General features: G+C 43.6%; 1 protein-coding gene across 1 annotated transcript; it reads right to left on the reverse strand.

The window, feature by feature from the left end:
- Window positions 1-337: 337 nt before the first annotated feature.
- On the reverse strand, window positions 338-22116 carry LOC129407180 (CD209 antigen-like protein C). Its single transcript, XM_055157505.1, has 6 exons — window positions 21940-22116; window positions 13063-13218; window positions 6477-6623; window positions 5230-5393; window positions 4424-4539; window positions 338-938 (listed from the first exon to the last, which is right to left on the reverse strand). Exons 1-6 carry the CDS (start codon window positions 22001-22003, stop codon window positions 761-763), a joined length of 825 nt encoding a protein of 274 aa, XP_055013480.1. The 5' UTR covers window positions 22004-22116; the 3' UTR covers window positions 338-760.
- Between the last annotated feature and the right edge of the window lie 312 nt (window positions 22117-22428).

The following is a 22428-nucleotide window of genomic DNA, read 5'->3' on the forward strand; positions in this document are numbered from 1 at the left end:
CATGCTTAAAGACAATAAAAAGCCCAGACTTTCCTTAACCATATTAAAAAAACTTTATTGATAGAAGAGGAGGAGACATGGTCCACGTGGCATGGTTTAGTCCTGTTAAATCCTGTTTTAGACCTGTTTTAGACCTGTTTTAGACCTGGTTTTAGTCCTGGTTTAGACCTGGATTAGACCTGGTTTTAGTCCTGGTTTAGTCCTGGTTTAGACCTGGTTTAGTCCTGTTAAATCCTGTTTTAGTCCTGGTTTAGACTTAGTTTAGACTTGGTTTAGACCTGGTTTTAGTCCTGGTTTAGACCTGTTAAATCCTGTTTTAGTCCTGGTTTAGACCTAGTTTTAGACCTGGTTTAGACCTGGCTTAGTGTCATGAGTGGAATTACAGAAAAAAATAAAATAAAATAGCCCAAAATGTAAAAACAAAAAATAAAAAATTAAATAATAAAAAATATTGCAGTGTAATCCACTTATTTCAACAAAGTAACTGTAATCCAATTACCACTCACTGAAACAGTAACTGTAATCGAATACAGTTACTCATAATTTGTACTCTGATTATGTAACGCTGGTACATGTAATCTGTTACTCCCCAACACTGCTCACAGATGATGGGCAGGTGCATGGTTCAGATTGGTGGGTTTACTCTGGGTGGTGCTCCAGTGTAGTTCAGGCTCTTGGTGGACGCTCCTGCTCACTCTTCCTCGCAGATAAAAGGCAGACTCCTAGTTCAGATTGTGTGCTCCTGTCTGGGTGGTGCTCTTTAGTTTTGACTGTTGGAGGTTGTTCCTGGTCCTTCCCACTCACAGATAAAGGGCAGATTCTTGCTGCAGGGGGCGTCGTACCAGCTGGCAATGGATACTGCGATTATAAGGTCAGCCTTCATGATGTATCCACAGTCTTCGTCCCCATGGTTATTGGGCTCCCCCTCCTCCCAGAACCTTCACCAGAGACAAGAGCAGAGAAAGGCAATTAATAAACCACATCACAATTAAAAAATACTTAAAGTGCATGTGGCAGGTTTTCATGTTTTCCTAATTTTTATTTGGTTTGGTGGGATAGAACCTGTGCTCAATATTTACCGTAGTTTCAAATCCGTTAAATGGCAGTTTGTGAAGAAAACTTGAGAAAAAATGCAAAGACAATTTATGCACAGGGAAGGCATTTTTTAAAGTTTAATTTAATAAAACATAGGTGGTTGCCAGATAACAATTATAGAACTAACGCTATGTTTCGTTCATTTATCCATCCGTCTCCCACTCGGATCTCGGATATGACGTTACGTCAGCACTCCAACCGTTTTATTATGTTGTGTATGTCCGACTTGGAGAAAAACATGGAGGCTAACTGGAAAGCTGTTGTTTCTTCACCTTTGGCCAAGTTCCAGGCTCCAAAATAAGTCTGTGCTTCAACTACACAACCTTCAGGAATAATTCAGTATAAATAGGATCATTCAGTGTATCAGTGAAGTGAAAGTGTTGGTGTTGCCTGATAGTCGATTATTTCAGCACGTTAGAAGGAAATGGGCTAAAAATATGGACACGACCAAACCCACAGGCAGTGATACAGATGCAGTAAAGTACTACAGTAATATAAGTGACTGAAATTGTCATTTAAACCACCAAAGTGTCTAAACACAAGAAAACATCTTGGACTGTAACTCAGAATGTTTGCTCGGTCTCCTCTGAGCCTTTCTAAGTTCCGATTTCCGCCGTCCGAGGAAAAGGGGCATGTCAGTGCATGTCGCTAGGCAACATCCTCAGACCTCCGAGTCGGATGGATAAACGAACGCAATATTATGTCACATCTGCTGCCCATGTCCAACCAGGTTCCACCCAGGTAAAAAAAAAAAAAAGTAAAATTATAAACTTCATCACTTGTAGCTAAAATCTGGCACAGAGCATATTTTCCCTCTGAGATGAATGTTTTCTGTGCACTATCCTTGTTTTAACTCTGAGACCCAAGCATTCATTTCCTGGATGAAAAAAATTTGAATCTTCTTTAACATGTTTGTACTAAGTCTCTAATACAGAAAATAATTAGTTTTTTCTTTTGTTCTTTTTTTTGAGGAATCTGTGGAAATGTTGCATAATTGCAACATTGGGCTTTAGTGGTTACAAATATTACAAATTTCACATTTAATAAAAGCCAACTTTGTATTAGTTATTGCTCACTCAATAAAATTAAAACATGTTTTAAAAAAATGAATGAATTTAATTGAAAAAAACAAAACAAAACAAAAAAAAACAACTTTTTTTTTTAATACAGAACAGCACTAAGTACATGGTATGGCCCCATAGCTGATGCCTTGTAACCTTTTCCAGTGCTTTGCTTTCATCCATCCACTTTGTGGACAACCTCAGTGTAAGGGATAAACAGAAGCAAGACAAAGTTTGGAAGATTAGGCCATGGTTTGGTGCTAGACCTAGCAGGCTTACCCTGCACACTACCTTGGTTCAAACCTAAGTCACAGAGCATGCCGGAGATTCCTGTTCTTGCCCACATCTTAAAGCCCAGGGATGGGGTTTCCCACGCATATATTGCCTGATTCTACTGAACCTTCCCTTGAAAGGAATCATCATTTCCTCAATGGAGTTAGTTTTGGCCATCCTGGCTTGTCAAAGTCTGATCTCGTCAGATCTCAGAAGCTAAGAATGGCCGGGCCTGATTAGTACTTGGATGGGAGATCACTGTGAATTCCAGGTGTCACAGTGGGGTGCCAGTTGCAAAAACCCCATTGTTGTGTCCTTGCAAGACACTTTACCCGCATTGCCTAGTATGAAAGTGGTGTGTGCAGTGGAGGTCAGAAGGGCAGGTGGTGGCGATTGGCAGCCTCCAGGGCAGCTGTGGCTACAGTAGTAATTTACCACCACTGAGTATGGAGTGAATGAATAATGAACTGTAAAGCACTTTGGGTATCTTGAAAGGCACTATATAAATGCAATGCAATGATTAATTAATTAATAAATAATAGTAAATAAATAAAAATGTATTAACTATGCTTTTCTAGCACTATCTGTAGAAACTTCTCCCTGAAGGACTTCAACCATAGCCAAATCTTCCAAAGTTTGTCTTGTTTCTGTAACACTGAGGTTATCCACAATGTGGAAGGATGAAAGCAGCACTGGAAACAGTTCTCACTATCACTGTTCTCTGATTCTATTTCAAAATGATACAATTTTATATAGTACACAACTATAAACACACACACACCTGTCCATCTGTTCTATTGGCTCAACACTCAGGGGTGAGGGATTCTCTGTGTAAAAAGGGCACCCTTTGTAACCCAGTGTTGCGTTTTTGCAACATTTACTTAAATCACTGTAAATGATATGTAGTATACTTTTTTTTTAAATATATTTAACTTTTCTAACACTACACATGTTAAGAATGAAAGAAAAAAAGATCACAGATTGTTACTTACTTCAACAATTGTTAAAATGTATCCAGAAGAGAGAGCTGGGTGGTCAGTAGAAGGCTTTGGAGTGTCATATTCACTCCAATATTCATATTTTCCCTCCAGTGGAGTGTTGGGTGCTGGTATATGCACTTTTTGTTACATTCAGTCAATGTGAGGCACTATTAGACAGCTCTAAGTAAATGTTGCAATTCTGCAACTGTGGGTCTCAGAGGGTTAAAAATAAATAAATAAATAAATAAATAAAATAAAATAAACTACATCAAAATTGTAAAAAATAAAGGAACCGTGTGATTGGTCTAACAAGTATTCACTGTCAAACTCTGCACTGAAGCCAGGTGTTAGAAAGCACAAACACCCAATTCTGTGTGTCTGTGTGATGTCACATAGTACTTGAAATAGCAACAGTCACTGAAAGTAGTGTAAACTTAGATTTAGATGTTTTGGACCAGAAAGCTACATATTTACCTAGTTTGCACTAAAATAACCACAATGACTAGTTACTTTTGAATGCACATTGGTTCAAGGGTTAATGTAAGTTTGAAATCTACTTAATTTGTACAATGTGAAAAAAGGATGACAAAGAATGAGTGGACAAAAGAGAAAGAGTCTGAATCTGCTGCATCTGGACAAAAGTTCCTCAAAAGCCCAAGTCTGAGCTGAGCTGAAAAAAAATGTCAGATAGGAATGAGTGATTTCAGGTCATGTTTCCACACACAGAATAAACATGACGTGGGCTAAACGTCCTTGTCCTGAAAAGGTCAATGTTCACATAAAACAAACAGACAAACAAACAAAACAAACTCTGGAGTCTGAAAGCATACAGGATGTGACGAAGAACTTTGGACCACGGCAAACTGTGTAAAATGAACTAGTCCTGTTTTTCACATTTTTTAAGACAGAAAAAATCTGATACAGAGACTTGAACTTTAGTTTAATGCCATACTGTGGAACATTCCAGGCAATGCACGTTTACTATATGAGGTTAATAGTGTGTGTAGCACCCACCCTTCGACCAGCGGCGTCCCGTCCACCCACTTCCACTGGCCCTCGCTGTCGGCGTCTGTGATGCCAATCCAGAACAAGTTCGGGTAACCACGAGGAATAATATTCCACAGAAAGTCCTGAGAAGAGAGAAGGGTGAGAGAAAGAGGAGAGGGAGAGAGAAAGAGAGTGTAAAAATAGAGAAGAGGGAGAGCGAGGAGAGAGAGATCAGGTACTGTACTTTACTGGTCTCTCATTAGAGAAATTCCTCCTCTACATTTTGAGCGTGATCCTTCAAACAGAGCACTGGAGCAAACTGGAGCTGCTGCTGAACACCCAGAAATCATCTCCAGATCTTCAGCTAGTCTTGGTCAGGATTTGACTTATTGTGCATGTTTTGAGTTGATGGGGACAAGAGAATGTCCAGCGGAAACCACCCAGACACAGAGAGAACATGCAAACTCCACAGACTATACTGATAGATAACAGGCTGTAGAAAGATCAGTGCTACAGTTTTGACTACCTATAGTTTGACAGAGATACACACACCTGACCCTACCTGACCAGTCCTACAGTTAAACTGCACTGAGACTTTTGTTTGCCTTATTTACTGCTCAATGTGCTTCAATCATCCCTCAGTGAAAAATCAAGTTATGCTGATTGATCGATTTAACAGTTTGATTTAATATTTTATTTTAAATGCCACCAGGGCTAGACTAAGATTAAAACAGCACTAAAACAGGCCTATGCCCCAAACACAACACCACATCTATTCATGAATATTACGTGTTGAGCATTGGCTTCATAGCTGTGCTCTTCAGCGCTGTTACCTGCTCCTTTTTGCTCTTGATGATGGCGAGGTGGGCGCCAAGCCTTTCACATAACATCTTACTCTCTTCCCAGTTCTTGGTCATGTGGAAGATAAAATAACAACTGCCACTGAAAGGCAACCAGTTGGCAGGGCACTGAAGAGGAGGAGAGAGGGTCTGAACAGCTGAAAGGACCAGAAGAGACGTACATGAGGATTGGACAGAAAACATGACGTACAGGGCACTGAAGTGAAGAGCAAAGGAGGGCTGAACAAAAGATAAATTCAAAAGATTAATTCACAAATGTTGAACTTGGTGATTTCTTTCACTGACAAGACTCATTATTATTTTAAATTTCCCTCCATCTGTATTAAATATTACAGAGCCAAAGAACCCTGCCCTGTACGTGTTTCTGTTTAATTCAGTGGGATAATACCTGTTGGGAAATCTGTTGAAAATGACAGGAAGTGGAGAGTTTTACTTGAGAGGAACATTATTTCAATAAAGTGCAGGCCTATTCATACTTCATAAGAACATAAAAATGTTCTTGCACCCAGGGCCAGCTCCTGTTGGGCAGTTCTTGTGACTTGTTCTCGACACCTCAGCTGAGCAGAACTTTGTTCAGCAGTTTGGCAGCACTGTTCCACATCTTCACGCTGATTGGTTATTTATGTGGGCGTGGTTTATTTGCTTCCTCGCCAGTGCAGAGCAAGAAAAAAAAAGGGTGGTTTTGAGTCACAGCTGGAGGAAATGGTGAGAAAATACAAACATCTGTACAACACGACGCTCAGTGACTAAAGACGCCAAATGGCAAGAAATTCATTGAAGGGAGATCGTGAACATTTTAGGCTTGGATGAAAATCAGTGTAGAAAAGTCTGGCGTAATCTCTGTGACAAGTTTGCCAAAGCCAAAAGTGGGTGACCATAAAAAAGAGCGAGGGGGCGGGGCAGTTCGGCAGCAGAACATCTCAAACAAAGTTTGTTCTTGTTCTTATCACCAAAAGAACAAAGAACAAAGTTCTTATGTTCTTATGAAGTATGAATAGGCCTTAAATGTGTTTTTGTGAAATCATAATCTATGTGTACATTAGAGGATTACTACATGGTTGCTAGGAAACAGTTATGGAATTCTCTAGACTGATGTCATGATTTCCAACCAGGAAGAAAAATATGAAACCTAAAAAGTAGCCAAATTTAAATATAATGATCTTAACGGTGTTTTATTTAACGTGTTTTGGTGTTTTGGTCCATCATCTCGGTGTTTGTACCTTTGGAGCTGTTGAGCTCGGCCCTGAGCTGCTGGTTCTCCTCCTTCAGTTTGCTGATGATGGACAGAAGCTCTGTCACATTCACCTCCTGTTTCTGTTTCTCAGTCTGAGGGATGGTCTCTCCTTCACTCGTCTGGGTCTTCTGATCTGGACAACACCACAGGACAGTTCATAAGTGAGAGGAGTAGTAGTACTACTAGTAGTAGTAGTAGTAGTAGTACTAGTAGTAGTAGTAGTAGTAGTAGTAGTAGTAGTAGTAGTAGTAGTAGTAGTAGTAGTAGTAGTAGTAGTAGTAGTAGTAGTAGTAGTAGTAGTAGTAGTAGTAGTAGTAGTAGTAGTAGTAGTAGTAGTAGTAGTAGTAGTAGTAGTAGTAGTAGTAGTAGTAGTAGTAGTAGTAGTAGTATGCAGTGAGACTAAGGCAAGGGGGTCCCTTAGTTAAAGGAGGAGTAATTGATATTACAGATTGTAATTTAAGAATTCTAAGTTAAAGCAGCACTCACATGGCCTTTGTGAGTTTGGCTTTAACAAGAATTATTAAAGTTAATCAATCAATGAAGACTATTGGCAGCAAAAAAGCAAATATTTAAAATTTGGAAATATGTGGGTGGATGAGGCGAGGAAAGTGCCTTGCTTAAGTTGTGTGGGGGTTTTGTGACACTGCTCTCACGTTACATATTATGAACCATTAACAGTTTTACACAAATAAAAGTATATTCACATTTACAATCACATTTATAAATCAATATTAATTCCAATTCTTTCTCTGTCCATTGGCTTGAGATTTAGAGATCAAAATTCAATAGGCCAAACTACTTTGCTTCAGGAAAATTTTCTTCTGGTACCATGATTACAGCTTCCATAGGTCAGTCAATCAATCAATCAAAAGCACTTTTCATACAAAAATGTAACACAAAGTGCTTTACACAGATTAAAAACAATCCCCCCCCCCAAATCGGTGCTTAAAGTGCTTAGAGCGGAGGTAGCTTGAGGCACATGTAAATCCCTGTGTGGAGGCAGGTATCAAGTATCAAGTGTCCAGGAATGTGGATGATCCCCCCCCCACACACACACACATACACATACACACACACATTAACCCGCTAAAATACATAAAACGACACATAGTAAAATGTGAGGCTGAATCCAGGTGAACCAGTTGAGAAAGCACCATCAGAGGAGCCGTCTACACCAGGAGCAGAGAGACGTCCACCACCACCAGGAACCACCACAGGAGCCAGGGGAGAGATGAAGCCCAAGCACCAACCCTCCACCAGGAGCCCACAGGACAGACCCGACAGCTACAGCCAACCTCTGCTCCTGATGCAGAGGCTCCTACAGAGGAAACACTGCATATCCTAAAAATAAGCCTAAAATAAATAAATATAATTAAAATGTGTATAGTAGAAACAAGTACAAAAATATGATATTTCATTCAAAAGCTAAGCTAAAAAGGTGGGTCTTGAGCCTGCTCTTAAAAACATGAATGTTCTCTGCAGCCCTGAGCTCCTCCGGCAGGCAGTTCCATAGACGGTGGCCACAGTACTGAAAAGACGCCTCTCCGTGAGTGTGTGTCCTGACTTTGGGAATGAGCAGGAGCCTGCTGCCGGAGGAGCGGGGTCCACGAGGGTTCGTAGGGTAAAAGCAATTCTGAACGATAAGAAGGCCCAAGACCATTAAGACATTTAAAAACCAGTAAAAGAACTTTAAAATCGATCCTGAAACTCACAGGGAGCCAATGCAGTGATTTTATAACCGGTGTAATGTGGTCCCGCCCTCTGGTCCTCGTCAGGACACGCGCTGCTGAATTTTGTAGTAATTGTAAACCTGAAATACTCTTTTTGGGAAGACCACAGAGCAGGGCATTACAGTAGTCTATTTGACTGGTGATAAAAGCATCAGCGTCTCTGTGTTGGCCAGAGAGAGAATGGGGCGGACTCTGGCTATGTTTTTTAAGTGATAGAAACCAATTTTTGTGATGTTCTTAATGTGTGGAATAAAAGTCTTCTCAGAGTCAATAATGACGCCCAGGTTTTTTACTTGAGGAGAAGGGTTAAAAGACTGTGTTTGTAGTTTGGGTAAAAGTTTCTCTCTCTGGGCCTCAGGACCAATGACTAAAACCTCAGTTTTGTCCTGGTTAAGCTGGAGAAAGTTTTCTGCCATCCAGGATTTGATTTCTAGAATGCAGTTAAAAAGGGCATCCACTGGTCTGGTGTCATCAGGAGACATGGAGATGTAAAGCTGCGTATCATCTGCAGAGCTGTGGAAGTTGATTCCATGTCTCCTGATGACACCACCAAGAGGGAGCATGTACAAGTTAAAAAGCACAGGGCCTAAAATGGAGCCCTGGGGCACACCACATGTGATTTTATGGACCCTGGAGGAGCATGTGTCTACACTCACCATAAATGTTCTGTCTGTGAGGTAGGATGTGACCCATCTGTGAACAGCACCGGAGAGGCCGAGGTCTTTTAGGCGAGTTAAAAGAATAGTGTGATCTACTGTGTCAAAGGCAGCGCTCAGATCCAGTAGAACCAACACGGTCACCTTTTGTGAATCACAATTTATTCTAAAATCATTTAAAATCTTTGCCAAGGCGGTCTCGGTGCTGTGGTTCACCCTAAAACCAGACTGAAATTTTTCCAAAATGTTATGATCATCTAAAAAATAATTTAGTTGAATAAAAACAAGTTTTTTCTAAAATTTTGCTTAAAAATGGTAGGTTAGACACTGGTCGGTAGTTGTTAAAATCATTAAAATCTAAATTGCTCTTCTTCAGCAGGGGCCTCACCACTGCTGCTTTGAAGGCAGAGAAGACCCCCGTCTGAAGAGAGCAATTCATCATGGTTAAAAGCTCATCTCTAAAAGATCCATAAAATGACTTAAAAAATGGGGTAGGAATTGGATCTAAAAGACATGTGGAGGGCCTCACTGAGGAGAAAACTTTGTCAAGCATCTCAGCATTAACCAGGACAAAACTGTCCAGTGTTTCCTCTGGTCCAGACAAACACTCAGATGTACTAAAAACAGAGCTTTAACAAGATAAAATATCAGATCTGATAGTGTTTATCTTACCCATGAAGTGGTCTGCAAACTGCTCACAGAGAGAGTCAGTGGGTGTTAAATAAACATGCTAAAATCAGGGTTTAAAATGTTGTCAATGGTTGAAAAAAGAACTTTTGGATTATTTTTGTTATTGGTTATTAATGTAGAAAAGTAATGGTTTCTTGTGTTTCTTATTGCGTTGTTGTAAGTCCGTTGCTGATCAGTAAATAATTTATAGTTTATTGTAGTTTTGTTTTTTCTCCATCGTCGTTCTGCCCTCCTGCACTCTCTCTTGGATTTTTTCAGCTCTTCAGTTCTCCATGGGGGTTTTAGCTTAGTTTTGATGTTTTTACTTTTGAGTGGAGCAACCAGATCTAGAGCTGACCGTAGTTTACTGTTAAAATGGTCAGTGATAAAATCACAAGGGGCAGGTAAAACCATTGGGGGATTTTTATTTAAAACTTCGATAAAATTTGCAGCCACTTCAGGGGTCAGACGGTGCTTCCTCACAGTTCTCACAGACGTCTCACGTTGTATAAAACCAGTGATGTTAAAAAACACACAGTAGTGGTCAGACACAGCCAGGTCAACAACAGAGGACACACTAGTGGTCAGGCCATAGGTGATGACCAGATCCAGAGTGTGTCCTCTGTTGTGAGTTGGCTGTGTGACGTGTTGAGTAAAATCCATATAATTAAGAACATTTAAAAATTAATTTGAGACAGGATCTAAAAGATTATCTATGTGTAAGTTAAAATCACCGGTTATAATAATCATATTAAAAGAATTGTGTAATATAGATAAAAACTCAGAGAACTCATTGATAAAAATACTGCATTTCTTTGGTGGTCTGTAGACTGTAACACATAAAATCTGGGGTTTGCTAAAAACAATTGAGTGGTGTTCAAAACTTGTAAAATTATTCAATAAAATAGGTTTGGTGCCAGTGTGTTTGTGGATATAGAAGCAGTGCCACCTTCCCTTTTACCATTTCTGGTTGAAAAAGCAAAGTTAAAAGTGGGTGGTGAGGCCTGTGAGAACAACTGGTGCATCTGTACCCAGCCATGTTTCTGTTAAAAAGAAGCAGTCAAGTTTGTGTCTAAAATCAGGTCATTTACAATAAAAGATTTGTTCAGCAGAGAGCGGACATTTAAAAGGGCCATGTTTAAGGTTAATGGTGACAGTGAAACTACAGGAATTTGTGGTGGATGTGCTTTTTGAAAAGGTCTAAGATTATTGATGTTGGCAGTAGTTTTATGAGAAAATTTATGCTGATGCCGCTCTCTGCTGATAATAACGGGAATGAACTGTCCTTGATTATATTGTCATGCTTCTGCTAGTGTGAGTTCGATATTATATGAGAGGAGACGGGATCCAGGGATGTTGGGGTGTAGTCGGTCCTTTTTAAAAAGTTCAGGTCTCTTAAAAAATGTGATAAAATTGTCCACGTAGGGGATTTTATTGTCTCTGCAGTATCTTTTGAGCCATATGTGCTTAGACGGCTTAGACGGCTGAACTTCTCGTCTCCAAGACAAGGTGGTACAAAGGGTCTGGAGATGATACACTGTCTAAACTGTGGATTGTGGTGATGAGGATTTTGAAATTGTCCTTAAGTATTTCTGACTGCTGCAATTTGAGATCATTAGTTCCGACATGAATAACTACCGTTGATACTGTGGGGTGATGATGTATGATGGTGGGGGCGGAGTCTATGATGTCCTTCACAAGAACACCTGGGTGACAGGAGGTGTGGCCTTTTTTAATTCTCACGTGTCGGACCATGGAGGAGCCGAGAACCAGCACGGACGTGTCTGGTCTGGACGCCGGGGCCGAGATCACCGCAGAGATGTGAGCCGAGCTCTGCGAGGCAGCACGGTCAGGAGCGAGACCATCTCCTCGCCCACATTGAGCGCTCGGGCTCGACATGCGCGAGGAGGGAACGGAGGCCCCTCCCGGTGCACGCAAGGCGGTCAGGACACGCGCACACGGCGAGGGGGCTGCGGGTCCCCCCCCGTCACGCCAAGCCGCCGGTCCCGGCATGTGCGAGGCGGAATCTCCGGCAGAACCTCCGGGCAGCACCGGGGCCGCAGGGGCTGCAGGGGCTGCAAGGGAAGACCTGGACAGCAGCGGAGACTCACTCTCGTGCAGGTTACCCAGGTGGCAGGTGGTGGTGTGGCCATGGTCATGCCACGCGCACCGGGACGATCTGATGGTGGAGCCGCGGTGAAGTGCAGCTGGCCCTTGTAGGTTTGGGGCAGCGGGGGAAAATCCAGATGGTCGAAGACATAAAATTTATTTGCCATGGATATGGAGGAGCAAGATGGCCGGTTTGCTCGCCTACCTCGCTGTCCGGAGCAATTACGGGGTAGAACAGTCCAGGGATCTGATCGGACTGGAGTAGAGCTCAGCGGGGCTTTAGGTCTAGCCCCACGCTGAAGCCAGTAGTGATCCCTTGTACCAGTAGGGCGGAGAGGGCTGGTGCTCAGGGGCGTCTCCGGAGAAGTGGACGGTGTCAGCTAGCTGGGCGCTGTTGGCGGTGGCACGGATCTTTCACAGAATGATGTTCTGGTCGCTCTCCAGTCGACGTTCAAACACGGATATACGTTGTTCTAACTCAGCTACCCTCTGACTGAGCACATGGCAGCTGTCACAGCTGGACGTAGAGGTGAGTGGGTGCATGGCTCACCTGTAGCCACGCAGCCGGCTTACGGCCTACCGGTGTGATTTCACTAGTTGGCTTAATTTCGGGCAGTTTCAGAATCAGGTTATAACCAAAGTCAATAAGTGCCTCGATGTTTCTTATTCCCCTCTAAAAGATGTCTTAATTATTAGTAAAAACAAATTAGCGTAAACAGATGCCGACGCATGTGCTCTCGTAATAATCAACTGGAACACTGTGAGTAGTACTATCTAAAGCTCTCTGTCTTGTGTGTGGGGTCATTTGAAGTGCCACGGAAATCCAACTCCAGATTTAACATGTAACTTTTTGGTTGGGGGTCCATCACTTTCTAGTTTCTATGGATACGTCATTACTCTGCCTGGAATGTTCCACAGTGTGACATTAAACAACTCTTCCTTTTATTTATTCAATTATAGGTGGTTTTATAGCTCAAAAATACCTAGTAGAACAACGGACATTCTGACCTATAACTTGGTCTGGTTTGGTCTCCATGAAAACATAAAGCTTTAATGCCATACTGTGAAACATTCCAGACAAAGCAATAACATCTCCATGGAGAAACATCTGATGTACCCTCCACCAGAAAAGTTACACAATGCACCTTTAATAGAAGAAGTTTAACAGTGAGTCAGATCCTGGCCTCAGAACACTTTACGTAACAAAAGAGGATCTGACTCTTGTTGTTTTGTTTGAAGTATGATGAAATGTGGACACTCAGTAAAAGCTGAATCTGTGAAATTGATGAAGACATTTATGAAAGAGGAAATATTTTGAACAAATCTCCTCACTGCCTTTTTCAGTCATTATTTTTTTGCATCATTCTGCAGACTCAGTACCAGTAGTTGTGATAGTACAAGTACTCACTGTGAGTAGGCAGACCACTGGCGAAGATGAGTGGGATCACACACAGAGCAGCCAGAGCCATGGTAGAGGCTTTGTATAGAACAGGACCCCGACCAGGACTAAGACCGGGACTAGGAGCAGATCTTCCTTGTGGCCGACCAGCCGCAGACGGAGAGACTGGAGAAACACAAAATGAACAATGAACAAAACAAAAATAAGAAGTCCCATAAATATCACAATACAAGTTGTATAAGTAGATAATAAACTGCTATGGAATAATGTCCCTGTATAACTTCTGTCCACTCAATACTTCATGTATCTTATGCGTACTCATTACACCCCAACGACCCCAACTAGAAAAGCCATAGTGCAGTTTAATTTAGTGTCTTGCCTGTGTAAAGGCGGCACAGGTTTTATTGTCCCTGTAGACACCCTTCAGTGTCTCTGAGTTCATTGTTTGTGGCCTGCCACAAGGGTCTGTGTTAGGACCTAAATTATTTACTGTATATTTTAATGATCTATGCAAAGTGTCTTCATTGTTTAAAACAGTGTTATTTGCAGATGACACAAATGTATTTTATGTTCTTTTGTTATTTTGTGTTTATTCTGCGGGAACAAGCGAAGGCTCGCAAGCGCACACATGAAGCACGGGCTTGTCTATCACGTGATCACTTTGACCAATCGGAGCGAGAGGAGCTAGAGCGGAGCTAGAGTGGAGCCAGAGCTAACGATTATAAAACGTTCTTTTAGGACAACTGAAGGATTTTGAGTGGAGAAAAGATTTATGGTCTAAAAATAGGTAAAAATCGCCAGCAAATCTGACATTTTTGAAAGTTGTAGGTGCCCTGTCAGCAGAACACGAGCAGATTGTGATTACATTGTGCTCTACAAGAAAAATCCTCTTTTAGCCCATGAGATTTTTTCTGCAGAAGTACCAGTGAGTGACCACTACATCAGCTGGAGGCAGCTACAAGCTAGCAATACCCTATCCACTTATTTTAATAGATCCATGACACGCACGGAACACGGTCTCGTGTATCACGTGATCGCTTTGACCAATCACAGCGAGAGGAGGTACAGCGATGTACACTGGGGCAGTTTGCAGCCGAGTGTGAAGTGGCTGGGATGAGAATCAGCTCTTCCAAGTCCAAGGCCATGGTTCTCAACCGGAAAAAGGTGTCTTGTCCTCTCCAGGTGGGTGGAGAGTCACTGCCTCAAGTGGAAGAGTTCAAGTATCTCGGGGTCTTGTTCACAAGTGAGGGGAGGATGGAGCGTGTGCTTGACAGGTAGATCGGTGCAGCGTCGGCAGTGATGCGGTCAGTGTATCAGACTGTTGTGGTGAAGAGAGAGCTGAGCCGAAAGGTGAAGCTCTCGATTTACCGGTCAGTCTTCGTTCCTACCCTCACCTATGGTCATGAGCTCTGGGTAATGACCAAAAGGACAAAGCGGCCGAAATGAGTTTCCTCTGCAGGGTGTCTGGGTGCTCCCTTAGAGATAGGGTGAGGAGCTCAGTCACACAGGAGGAGCTCGGAGTAGAGCCGCTGCTCCTCCTTGTCGAGAGGAGCCAGTTGAGGTGCCTAGGGCATCTGTTCCGGATGTCTCCTGGGCGTCTCCCTCGAGAGGTGTTCCGGGCACGTCCCACCGGGAGGAGGCCCTGGAGAAAACCCAGGACAGGTTGGAGGGACTATGTCTCTCGGCTGGCCTGGGAATACCTTGGGGTCCCCCTGAAGGAGCTGTGTCTGGGGTGAATGAAGTCTGGGAGTCCCTGCTCAGATTGCTGCCCCCGCGACCCGGACCCAAATAAGCAGAAGAAAATGGATGGATGTAATATATGTGTATGTGTATATAATATATAGCTACAGCACAGACATTGGAATATCATTCGGGCTTGAGAAATGTAGTAGGATGGTGACAAAAAGAGGGAAGGTAGTCCACACAGAGGGGCTCAAAGAGGGAAAAATAGCAGATGTTGAGGACAGTTACAAGTACCTTCGTATCCCACAAGCAAATGGCAACCTCGAGGAGACAACAAGGAAAGTGGCTACGGCCAAATACCTGCAACAAGTGAGACAAGTCCTAAGAAACCATCTCAACTGGAGGAGTCCATCCCAAATCCAGCACCCTGAGACTGTACGCGAGCCGGAAGGAGGCCAAGGACTAGTGAATGTGGAAACCACTGTCCAGGATGAAACATCCAAGCCCCTTGAGAACATCAAGGACAAGGCCTCGACAGATAACCTGCTTAGAAAATGTATCAGACAGTGGGGTCCAGAGGAAGAGGTGCTGGAGGAACCATCGTGGCAGGACAAGCCCCTACACGGGGCGTACCACCAAAATATAACTGAAGTGGCTTGAGAGGGCTGGTCAGAAGGACAGCACAGAGGCTCATCCTGGCTGCTCAGGAGCAGGCCCTGAGCACACGAGCAATAGAGGCCCAGATCTACCACATCAGGCAAGACCGACGTGTAGACTGTGCAATGAAGATCCTGAGACAGTCCAGCATAGAACTGAAGAGTGTAAGATGCTGCAGGGAAAGCAAACATGGAGTGACATAACCAAGTGGCGGGCATAGTGTACAGAAACATCTGTGCAGAGTACGGGCTGGAGACCCAGGATCAAGGTGGGAAACACCTCCAAAGGTTGTGGAGAACGACCGAGCCAAGATCCTGTGGGACTTCCAGATACAGACTGACAGGATGGTGATGAACCAACCAGACATAGTGGTGGTGGATAAGCAACAGACCAGAGCCGTGGTGGTGGACATCGCAATACCAAGCGATAGCAATATCAGGAAGAAGGAACATAAGAAACTGGAGAAATACCAGGGGCTCATGGAAGAGCTGGAGAAGGCCTGGAATGTGAAGGCATCAGTGTTGCCTGTGGTGACTCGGTGGTACTCGGGTCTGAAATCTACTCAGAGACCTACAACTTCCTAACTAATTACTGTGGTCATAAAGGCCTATGTAGAATAGTTTACATGTTCAGATGCACTAAATACACTTCAACCAAAGGATAGGCCTATCGCCTTTTTACAAGCCCACAGGCCATTTATATTTGTGCAGGACTTCTACAAGTTCCTACAGGTTCCTACAAGCACATAGGGAATGAAGAAAGAAGAACATCATGTGCAGAAAGCCCTCTCTGTGTGTGGATAACCAAAATGGGTTTTCAATAAAACAAAGAGAGCTAAAAAAACACGACACCAGAGAATCAGAGCCCAGGAGAAAGGGGGTAACTGTTATATTTAGGAGGCATGAAGACCGATCATTTTAACAAATCTTTTATGTAACACCTTAGGAACAGCTACACAACTCCCACTCACATCACGCACATACGTAATGACGTAATCCTACGAATGCCGTTCTAATAATACATCACATCCTCTTTTTTTAACAAGTTATATGTTCAAGTATAATTCTTACAGTACAACCTTTTTTTTTAAGGTACCCTTATAACCAACAGACACATTACTCTTTGTATCTAGCAGGTAGTTTTACTGCATTTATTTTAATAAGAAAAGGTTTAACATTGCATATCTCAAAAGAAGAGAAAACATGCAGATGTTGTTGAAATTTGTCAATAAATATTTAGTCTGTCCTACAACTTAGTCCCAGTTTTAATTTTGGCCCTCAGTGAATCTGCGTTTGACACTCCTGGTCTACTCCATTCAGTGTCGTGAAGACTGCAGTGAGCGCCATACTGGAGAAACAAAACAGACACTTCACAAGACGATGTGCCAACACAGACGAGAGAGCAACAGTGGACCTCCACCACTTCTTTGAGGACAGTGAGGTCCAGATCTTAGTCAGAGAAAAGAATTGGTTTGAGAGGGGAGTTAAATTGGCTATTTTTGTTAGGAAAGACAATCCATGCTTGAACAGGAATAGAGGCCTCAGACATCATCTGTTATTTATAATTCCATTCTCAGACCTCAAGGTCCCAGCTGCATCCTGCCTGCACAGAGAGGTGAGGTGCATTGCCTGGACCTGTCATGCCTTTCTCCTGCTGAGACCCTCCATCAGGATGTGCAGCATCTGTGGCAACTAGACGCTTCCCTCCACAGACCAGAGAAGGAGGTCACAAGCTCTAAAGAGGACAGAGAAGCGATAGCCATGCTAGAGGCTAAAACCATCAGTGTCCCTATATATGGTGTAGAGAGATGTGCCACTCCCCTGCTCTGAAAGAAACAATTCCCACAGCTCCAAGTCCCTCCTGAAGTGGTCAAAGGTCTCCTGAGATCCACAGAACTAGCTAGCACATACAATCAGGAAATTAAGAGGTTAACAGACTCAGGCTATGTGGTTAAGCTGACTCCAGAAGAGATTCATAGCTCTACTGAATCCTGGTACGTGACACACCACATAGTACATCACAACAACAAGGCCAGAGTAGTCTTTAACTGCTCCTTTGAGTTCCAGGGAACTATCCTCAACAATTACCTCCTGCCAGGGCCTACACTGGGGCCTAAACTACTCGGCTTCCAGCAGTGCCCTGTGGCTGTGAGCGGGGACATCAAAGCTATGTTTCACCAGGTCCGACTGCTTCCAGAGGATTGCCCACTCCTGCAGTTCCTTTGGCGAGATGGTGAAACAGAGTGGCCCCCAGACGTGTATGAGTAAAGAGTTCTGCCATTTGGAACTACCTGTAGTCCCTGCTGCACTACCTTTGCACTACAGACCCACACCAGGGAACATATAGACACACACCAGGACGTGTATGACTCTGTACACATAGCCTTCTACGTGGACAATTGCCTGCAGTCCCTTTCTGACCGACAAGAGGCCAAGGCGCTCATTGACAGAATGAGGGAGCTTCTCCTCCGTGGTGGATACGTCAGTAGGCGAGCAATATCCCTGAAGTGGTTGCTCATCTTCCTAGTGCGGCCAGGTCAGAAAGCTGTGAACTGTGGCTAAACTTCAAGAACCTTGATCCACAGGAGTCAACATTGGGTCTCAGCTGGCACTGCCCGTTTGACATCCTGGGATACAAGCACTGCTGTCACAACCCACAATGTGTACAAAGTACTGGCGAGTCAATATGACCCATTGGGTTATATCTGCCCCTACACCACAAGAGCGAAGCTGATAGTGCTGGACTTGTGGAGCACAGAGGGAGGATGGGACGAGCCAGCATATCACCATGCCTCGTTGTTATGCTCCTCCTCATAACAGCAACAGTGAGACACATGAGGTTCACATCTTCTGTGATGCCTCTGAGAGGGCTTATGGAGCTGTAGCCTATCTCAGGGTGATGGATCAGCAAGTGCACATCTCCACCTCATTTGTCATGGCACGGTGCAGAGTAGCGCCCTGCAAACAGGTGTCGATGCCCCGACTGGAGCTGTGTGCGGCGCTCACTGGAGCCCAACTGGCCAAGGTGCTCCAAACTGAACTCACCATCCCTTTACACATCCGTCCACATCTATCTGTGGACAGATTCCACCACAGTGCTGCAGTGGATCCAGTCAAGCTCCTGCCGCTACAAAGTATTTGCGGAAACTCAAATCTGTGAAATCCAGGAGCTGACCTCCCCAGCGCAGTGGTGTTATGTAAACTCTGATAATAACCCTGCTGATGACTTCACTAGAGGCAAACCTCTGGTAGAGTTAACTGTTTCCAGCCGCTGGTCACAAGGCCCACACTTCTTGACTCAGATGCAGGACATGTGGTCAAAGCCTCCAACAGATAGTACAGACTGTGGCAGTGAGGAGCTCAGAAAAGCAGCATTTTGTGGCCATGCAGCTGTATCCCGGAGCCTCCCAGATCCAGCACAGTACACAACACTGGATGACCTGGTCCTTGACACTCACCAAGTCTCTGCACGGGGTGGCCACTTCTCCCACTGCAGCAGAGTAGAGACGTTACTCCTCCACTCTGCACAGACTGACAGGTTCCCAGAGGAGGAGGTTCAAGCCCTCCAAGCAGGCCACACTGTTAACCCAAGCAGCCGTCTGAGTGCACTCTCCCCTGAGGATGACAGCCTCAGTGGTCTGATCAGAGTTGGAGACCGTCTGCGTCAGGCTACAGATGTAGACCCAGACAGCATTCACCCTGTTGTGCTGTCAGCAGATCATCCCCTGTCTGAACTCACCATAGAGCGTTATGATGCTCAGCTTCTTCACCCAGGCACAAAGAGACTGTATGCAGAGATACGCTGCATCTATCATCAGAGGACGCCAGGCCATCAAGAAACATCAGAACCAATGTGTTGACTGCAGAAGATGGCGTGCTTTTCCTTCTACTCCCAAAATGGCAGGCCCTCCCCCCGTCATGGCTGAGACTGTATAAACCCCCATTCTGTTCTACAGGAGAAAACTGCTTTGGTCCATACATGGTTAAGATTGGCCGCAGAAGAGAGAAGCGCTGGGGGATCATCTACAGGTGCCTCACCACCAGATGTGTGCACTTGGATCTCCTGCCAAACATTGACACTGACTCTTTTCTTATGTCTTTACGCAGGTTTATTGCATGCAGGGGGAAGCCGTACGAGCTGTGGTCAGACCAGGGCACGGACTTGAGGGTTGGTAACAAAGAGCTCCAGACCGCCTTTGAGAACATGGCCCCAGAACTAAAACAACAGCTGGCCACCCAGGCCATTATAACCTCCACTCTCTATCCACTGCATGCTCCTCACTTTGGGAGTTCCTAGAAAAGGCAAATCAGGTCAGTCAAGTGAGCTCTGCAGGTTGTTCTGAAAGATCAAGTTATGGCAGAAGAAGTCTTGCTTACGACACTGAAAAATGTTGAGGGCATCCTAAATTCTAAACCTCTCGGGTATGCCTCCTTTGATGTGGCTGACACTGATACCATCACACCAAACCTCCTGTTAATGGGGCGGCATGACTCAGCGCTACCACAGGCAGTGTATGGCCCACATGATACTCTGTCCAACAGGAGATGGAGGCACAGTCAGGTGATCAGTGACCATTTCTGGAAGCGCTTTATTCAGAACTGACAGAACCCTGGGCTTCAGCTGAGACAGAAATGGAGGAATTCTACTGACAGTGTGGCTGTGGGACAGGCTGTCATGATTGTGGATGCAAATCTCCCCAGAGGACTGTGGCCTGTTGGCACCATCACCAAAGTTTTCCCAGAGGTGCAGAGGTAAGTTAAAGACAGTATGTACATACGCCCTGTAACCAAACTAGTAGAGCTTCCTGAAGTGCCTGAGGACACTGGCAGCACTCCTCCAACTTAGTGGACTTTTGCATGTGTGTATTTGCCCTTCAAATACAGGGGCGGCTGTTTGTAGTTCCAGTACGCTCGGGCCCCCAAAAGTTCCGCTCTCTTGTTGCATTAATAGCGGAGCCTCGTGCTGGGCTCGAGCACCCTGTGCCTTTTTTGTGTGTATATGTACTGTGTGCATTCATGCAGGGTGAGTATTGTTTATAATTGAGTGTTAATGTATGTTTAGTGTGTTAGTTTATTTGAAATGTGTAGTTGTTAATTTCATAATGAGTTAACACTATCGCTATTACACAGTGTGACGCTCCCGTGGTCTACAGGGACTCCATGTATTTATTTATTGTGTTGGAGCGCCTTCTTGTGGTTCTTCTGTATAATAGCAGTTATTATTTCCCTGTTCATTTCATATTGTTTGTTTGTTCTCTAATGTCTATATTTTTGTTGTTTTTGTTTTTCAGATAACCACACCCACACATACACACATACAACACACACATAACCACCAATAAACATTGTCAGATATCACCTGTTTCCTCCTCTTCAGTAAACATCTACCTGTGTAACAGTGGAGTGGCCTGTCCTTCTGATCGAGGACAACTCATTTGAGGACAAATCAGTAGTCAGTGCATTCTGGACGCGCACAGTACCTCACAGAATGCAAAAACAAACCACTGTTATGTTTGTGATGAGAAAACTACATTATAACATAGAAATTGCATTAATTGCATGAGTTCGAGTGCAATCAATCACAATTTATCGCATGTTATACGCAAAACCAATTAATGAATTAAAAAGTAGAGTATAGTGCACTTTTATTTGAAATGTAAATGAAAGAGCCAAACATTTGTTGTGCAAACAGAGTTTCTTTCAGAGTTGAACCCTCAGAGCCTTCAAGGTATTCAGTGACGGCTCAAGAAAAAATATTGAATGAATATTTGTACTACTAATATATTTTTTCAATATTTTTATTCAGTGAGTAATAAACACTACACTATTAATAATTTCTAGATCATTGTTATAAACTTGGACCCTTTGTTTCTTGGGAAACAAAGGGTTAATATAATGGAACGGAAATGGACCAATCACATTTTTTCTTCTTTCTGGTATCTGGGTAAATCAGTGACTCCCCCTGCAGCGCTGAACTAAACAAACAAGCTCAGCTCAGAGTGCATGACTGGTCCGGCCGGAGCCGGAGCCTGCGGCTCACGGAGGCTCGGACACGTTGCATCTCACATGGTCAGAAAAAAGTGAAAAAAGTGTAAAGAAAAGACGTCAAACTTAAAGAAACGCTCGCGGTGGACTTTTTCAAAATAAAAGCCAGTGAGAAACAGACGTTTACAATTAAATAAATAAATAAATAATAAAAACTGCATTAACTGTGTTAATTGTCTAATTGTGGGCGATAATGACTGAATTAGTTAACGCGTTAACCTGCTCGGCCCTATAACACAGTTAAATACGGGCCCTTTAAAACTAAAATGCACAAATAGATTTGTTTGTCTGTTGTGCAATTACAGATCTCTTCTCTTTTGCAATAATTTGAAAACGTCACGCAAATAAAAAGATAATTACTTGCAGATAGATTTAAAATAATAATAATAATAATAATATTATTATTATTATTATTATTATTATTATTATTATTATAAGTATTATGTTTAATTTAAAGTGTCAACAAACATAAGCCCGACACCTGAGCGCATGTTGCCCGTACCTCTGGGGCCCTGCTCCCCGGTGATGAGTTTAGAGTACATCTTTGGGCCCGCGGGCGCAGACATGGTGCAGTCCAGGAGAGAGCGTTTCAAAGGCGGTCAGAGAGAGCAGCGCTGTCCGGTCTGCGCTGGAGCCACAGCTGGAGCGCGCTTTTACACCTCCGTCATCGGTGCCCCCCTCCCGGCTCCAGATGCGCCAGAGGACCGTGCTGAAAATAGGATTGTCCAGTTCCGCTTTGGACCTTCAGAGTAAAATCTGCATGGAGCACCCCTGCTGTAATGGAAAAGGTCTGTGTTTTATACGAGGCTCATGGTCTAGACCTGGTTCTTCTAATATAGATGAGTAGGAGTGATGATTGCATTAGGCTACTTCCCTGTTGGTAACATGCATATGTATGTTTTTCTTATTTGCATTTTGAGCATGGAGCTGTTTGTTTGTTTGTTTGTTTGTTTGTTTGTTTGTTTTCACGGTGTTTACAGAATGCGTGCTT

Source organism: Boleophthalmus pectinirostris, unplaced genomic scaffold (assembly GCF_026225935.1).
Source record: "Boleophthalmus pectinirostris isolate CB_2022bp ecotype Guang Dong unplaced genomic scaffold, ASM2622593v1 HiC_scaffold_21, whole genome shotgun sequence".
NCBI lineage: Eukaryota > Metazoa > Chordata > Actinopteri > Gobiiformes > Gobiidae > Boleophthalmus > Boleophthalmus pectinirostris.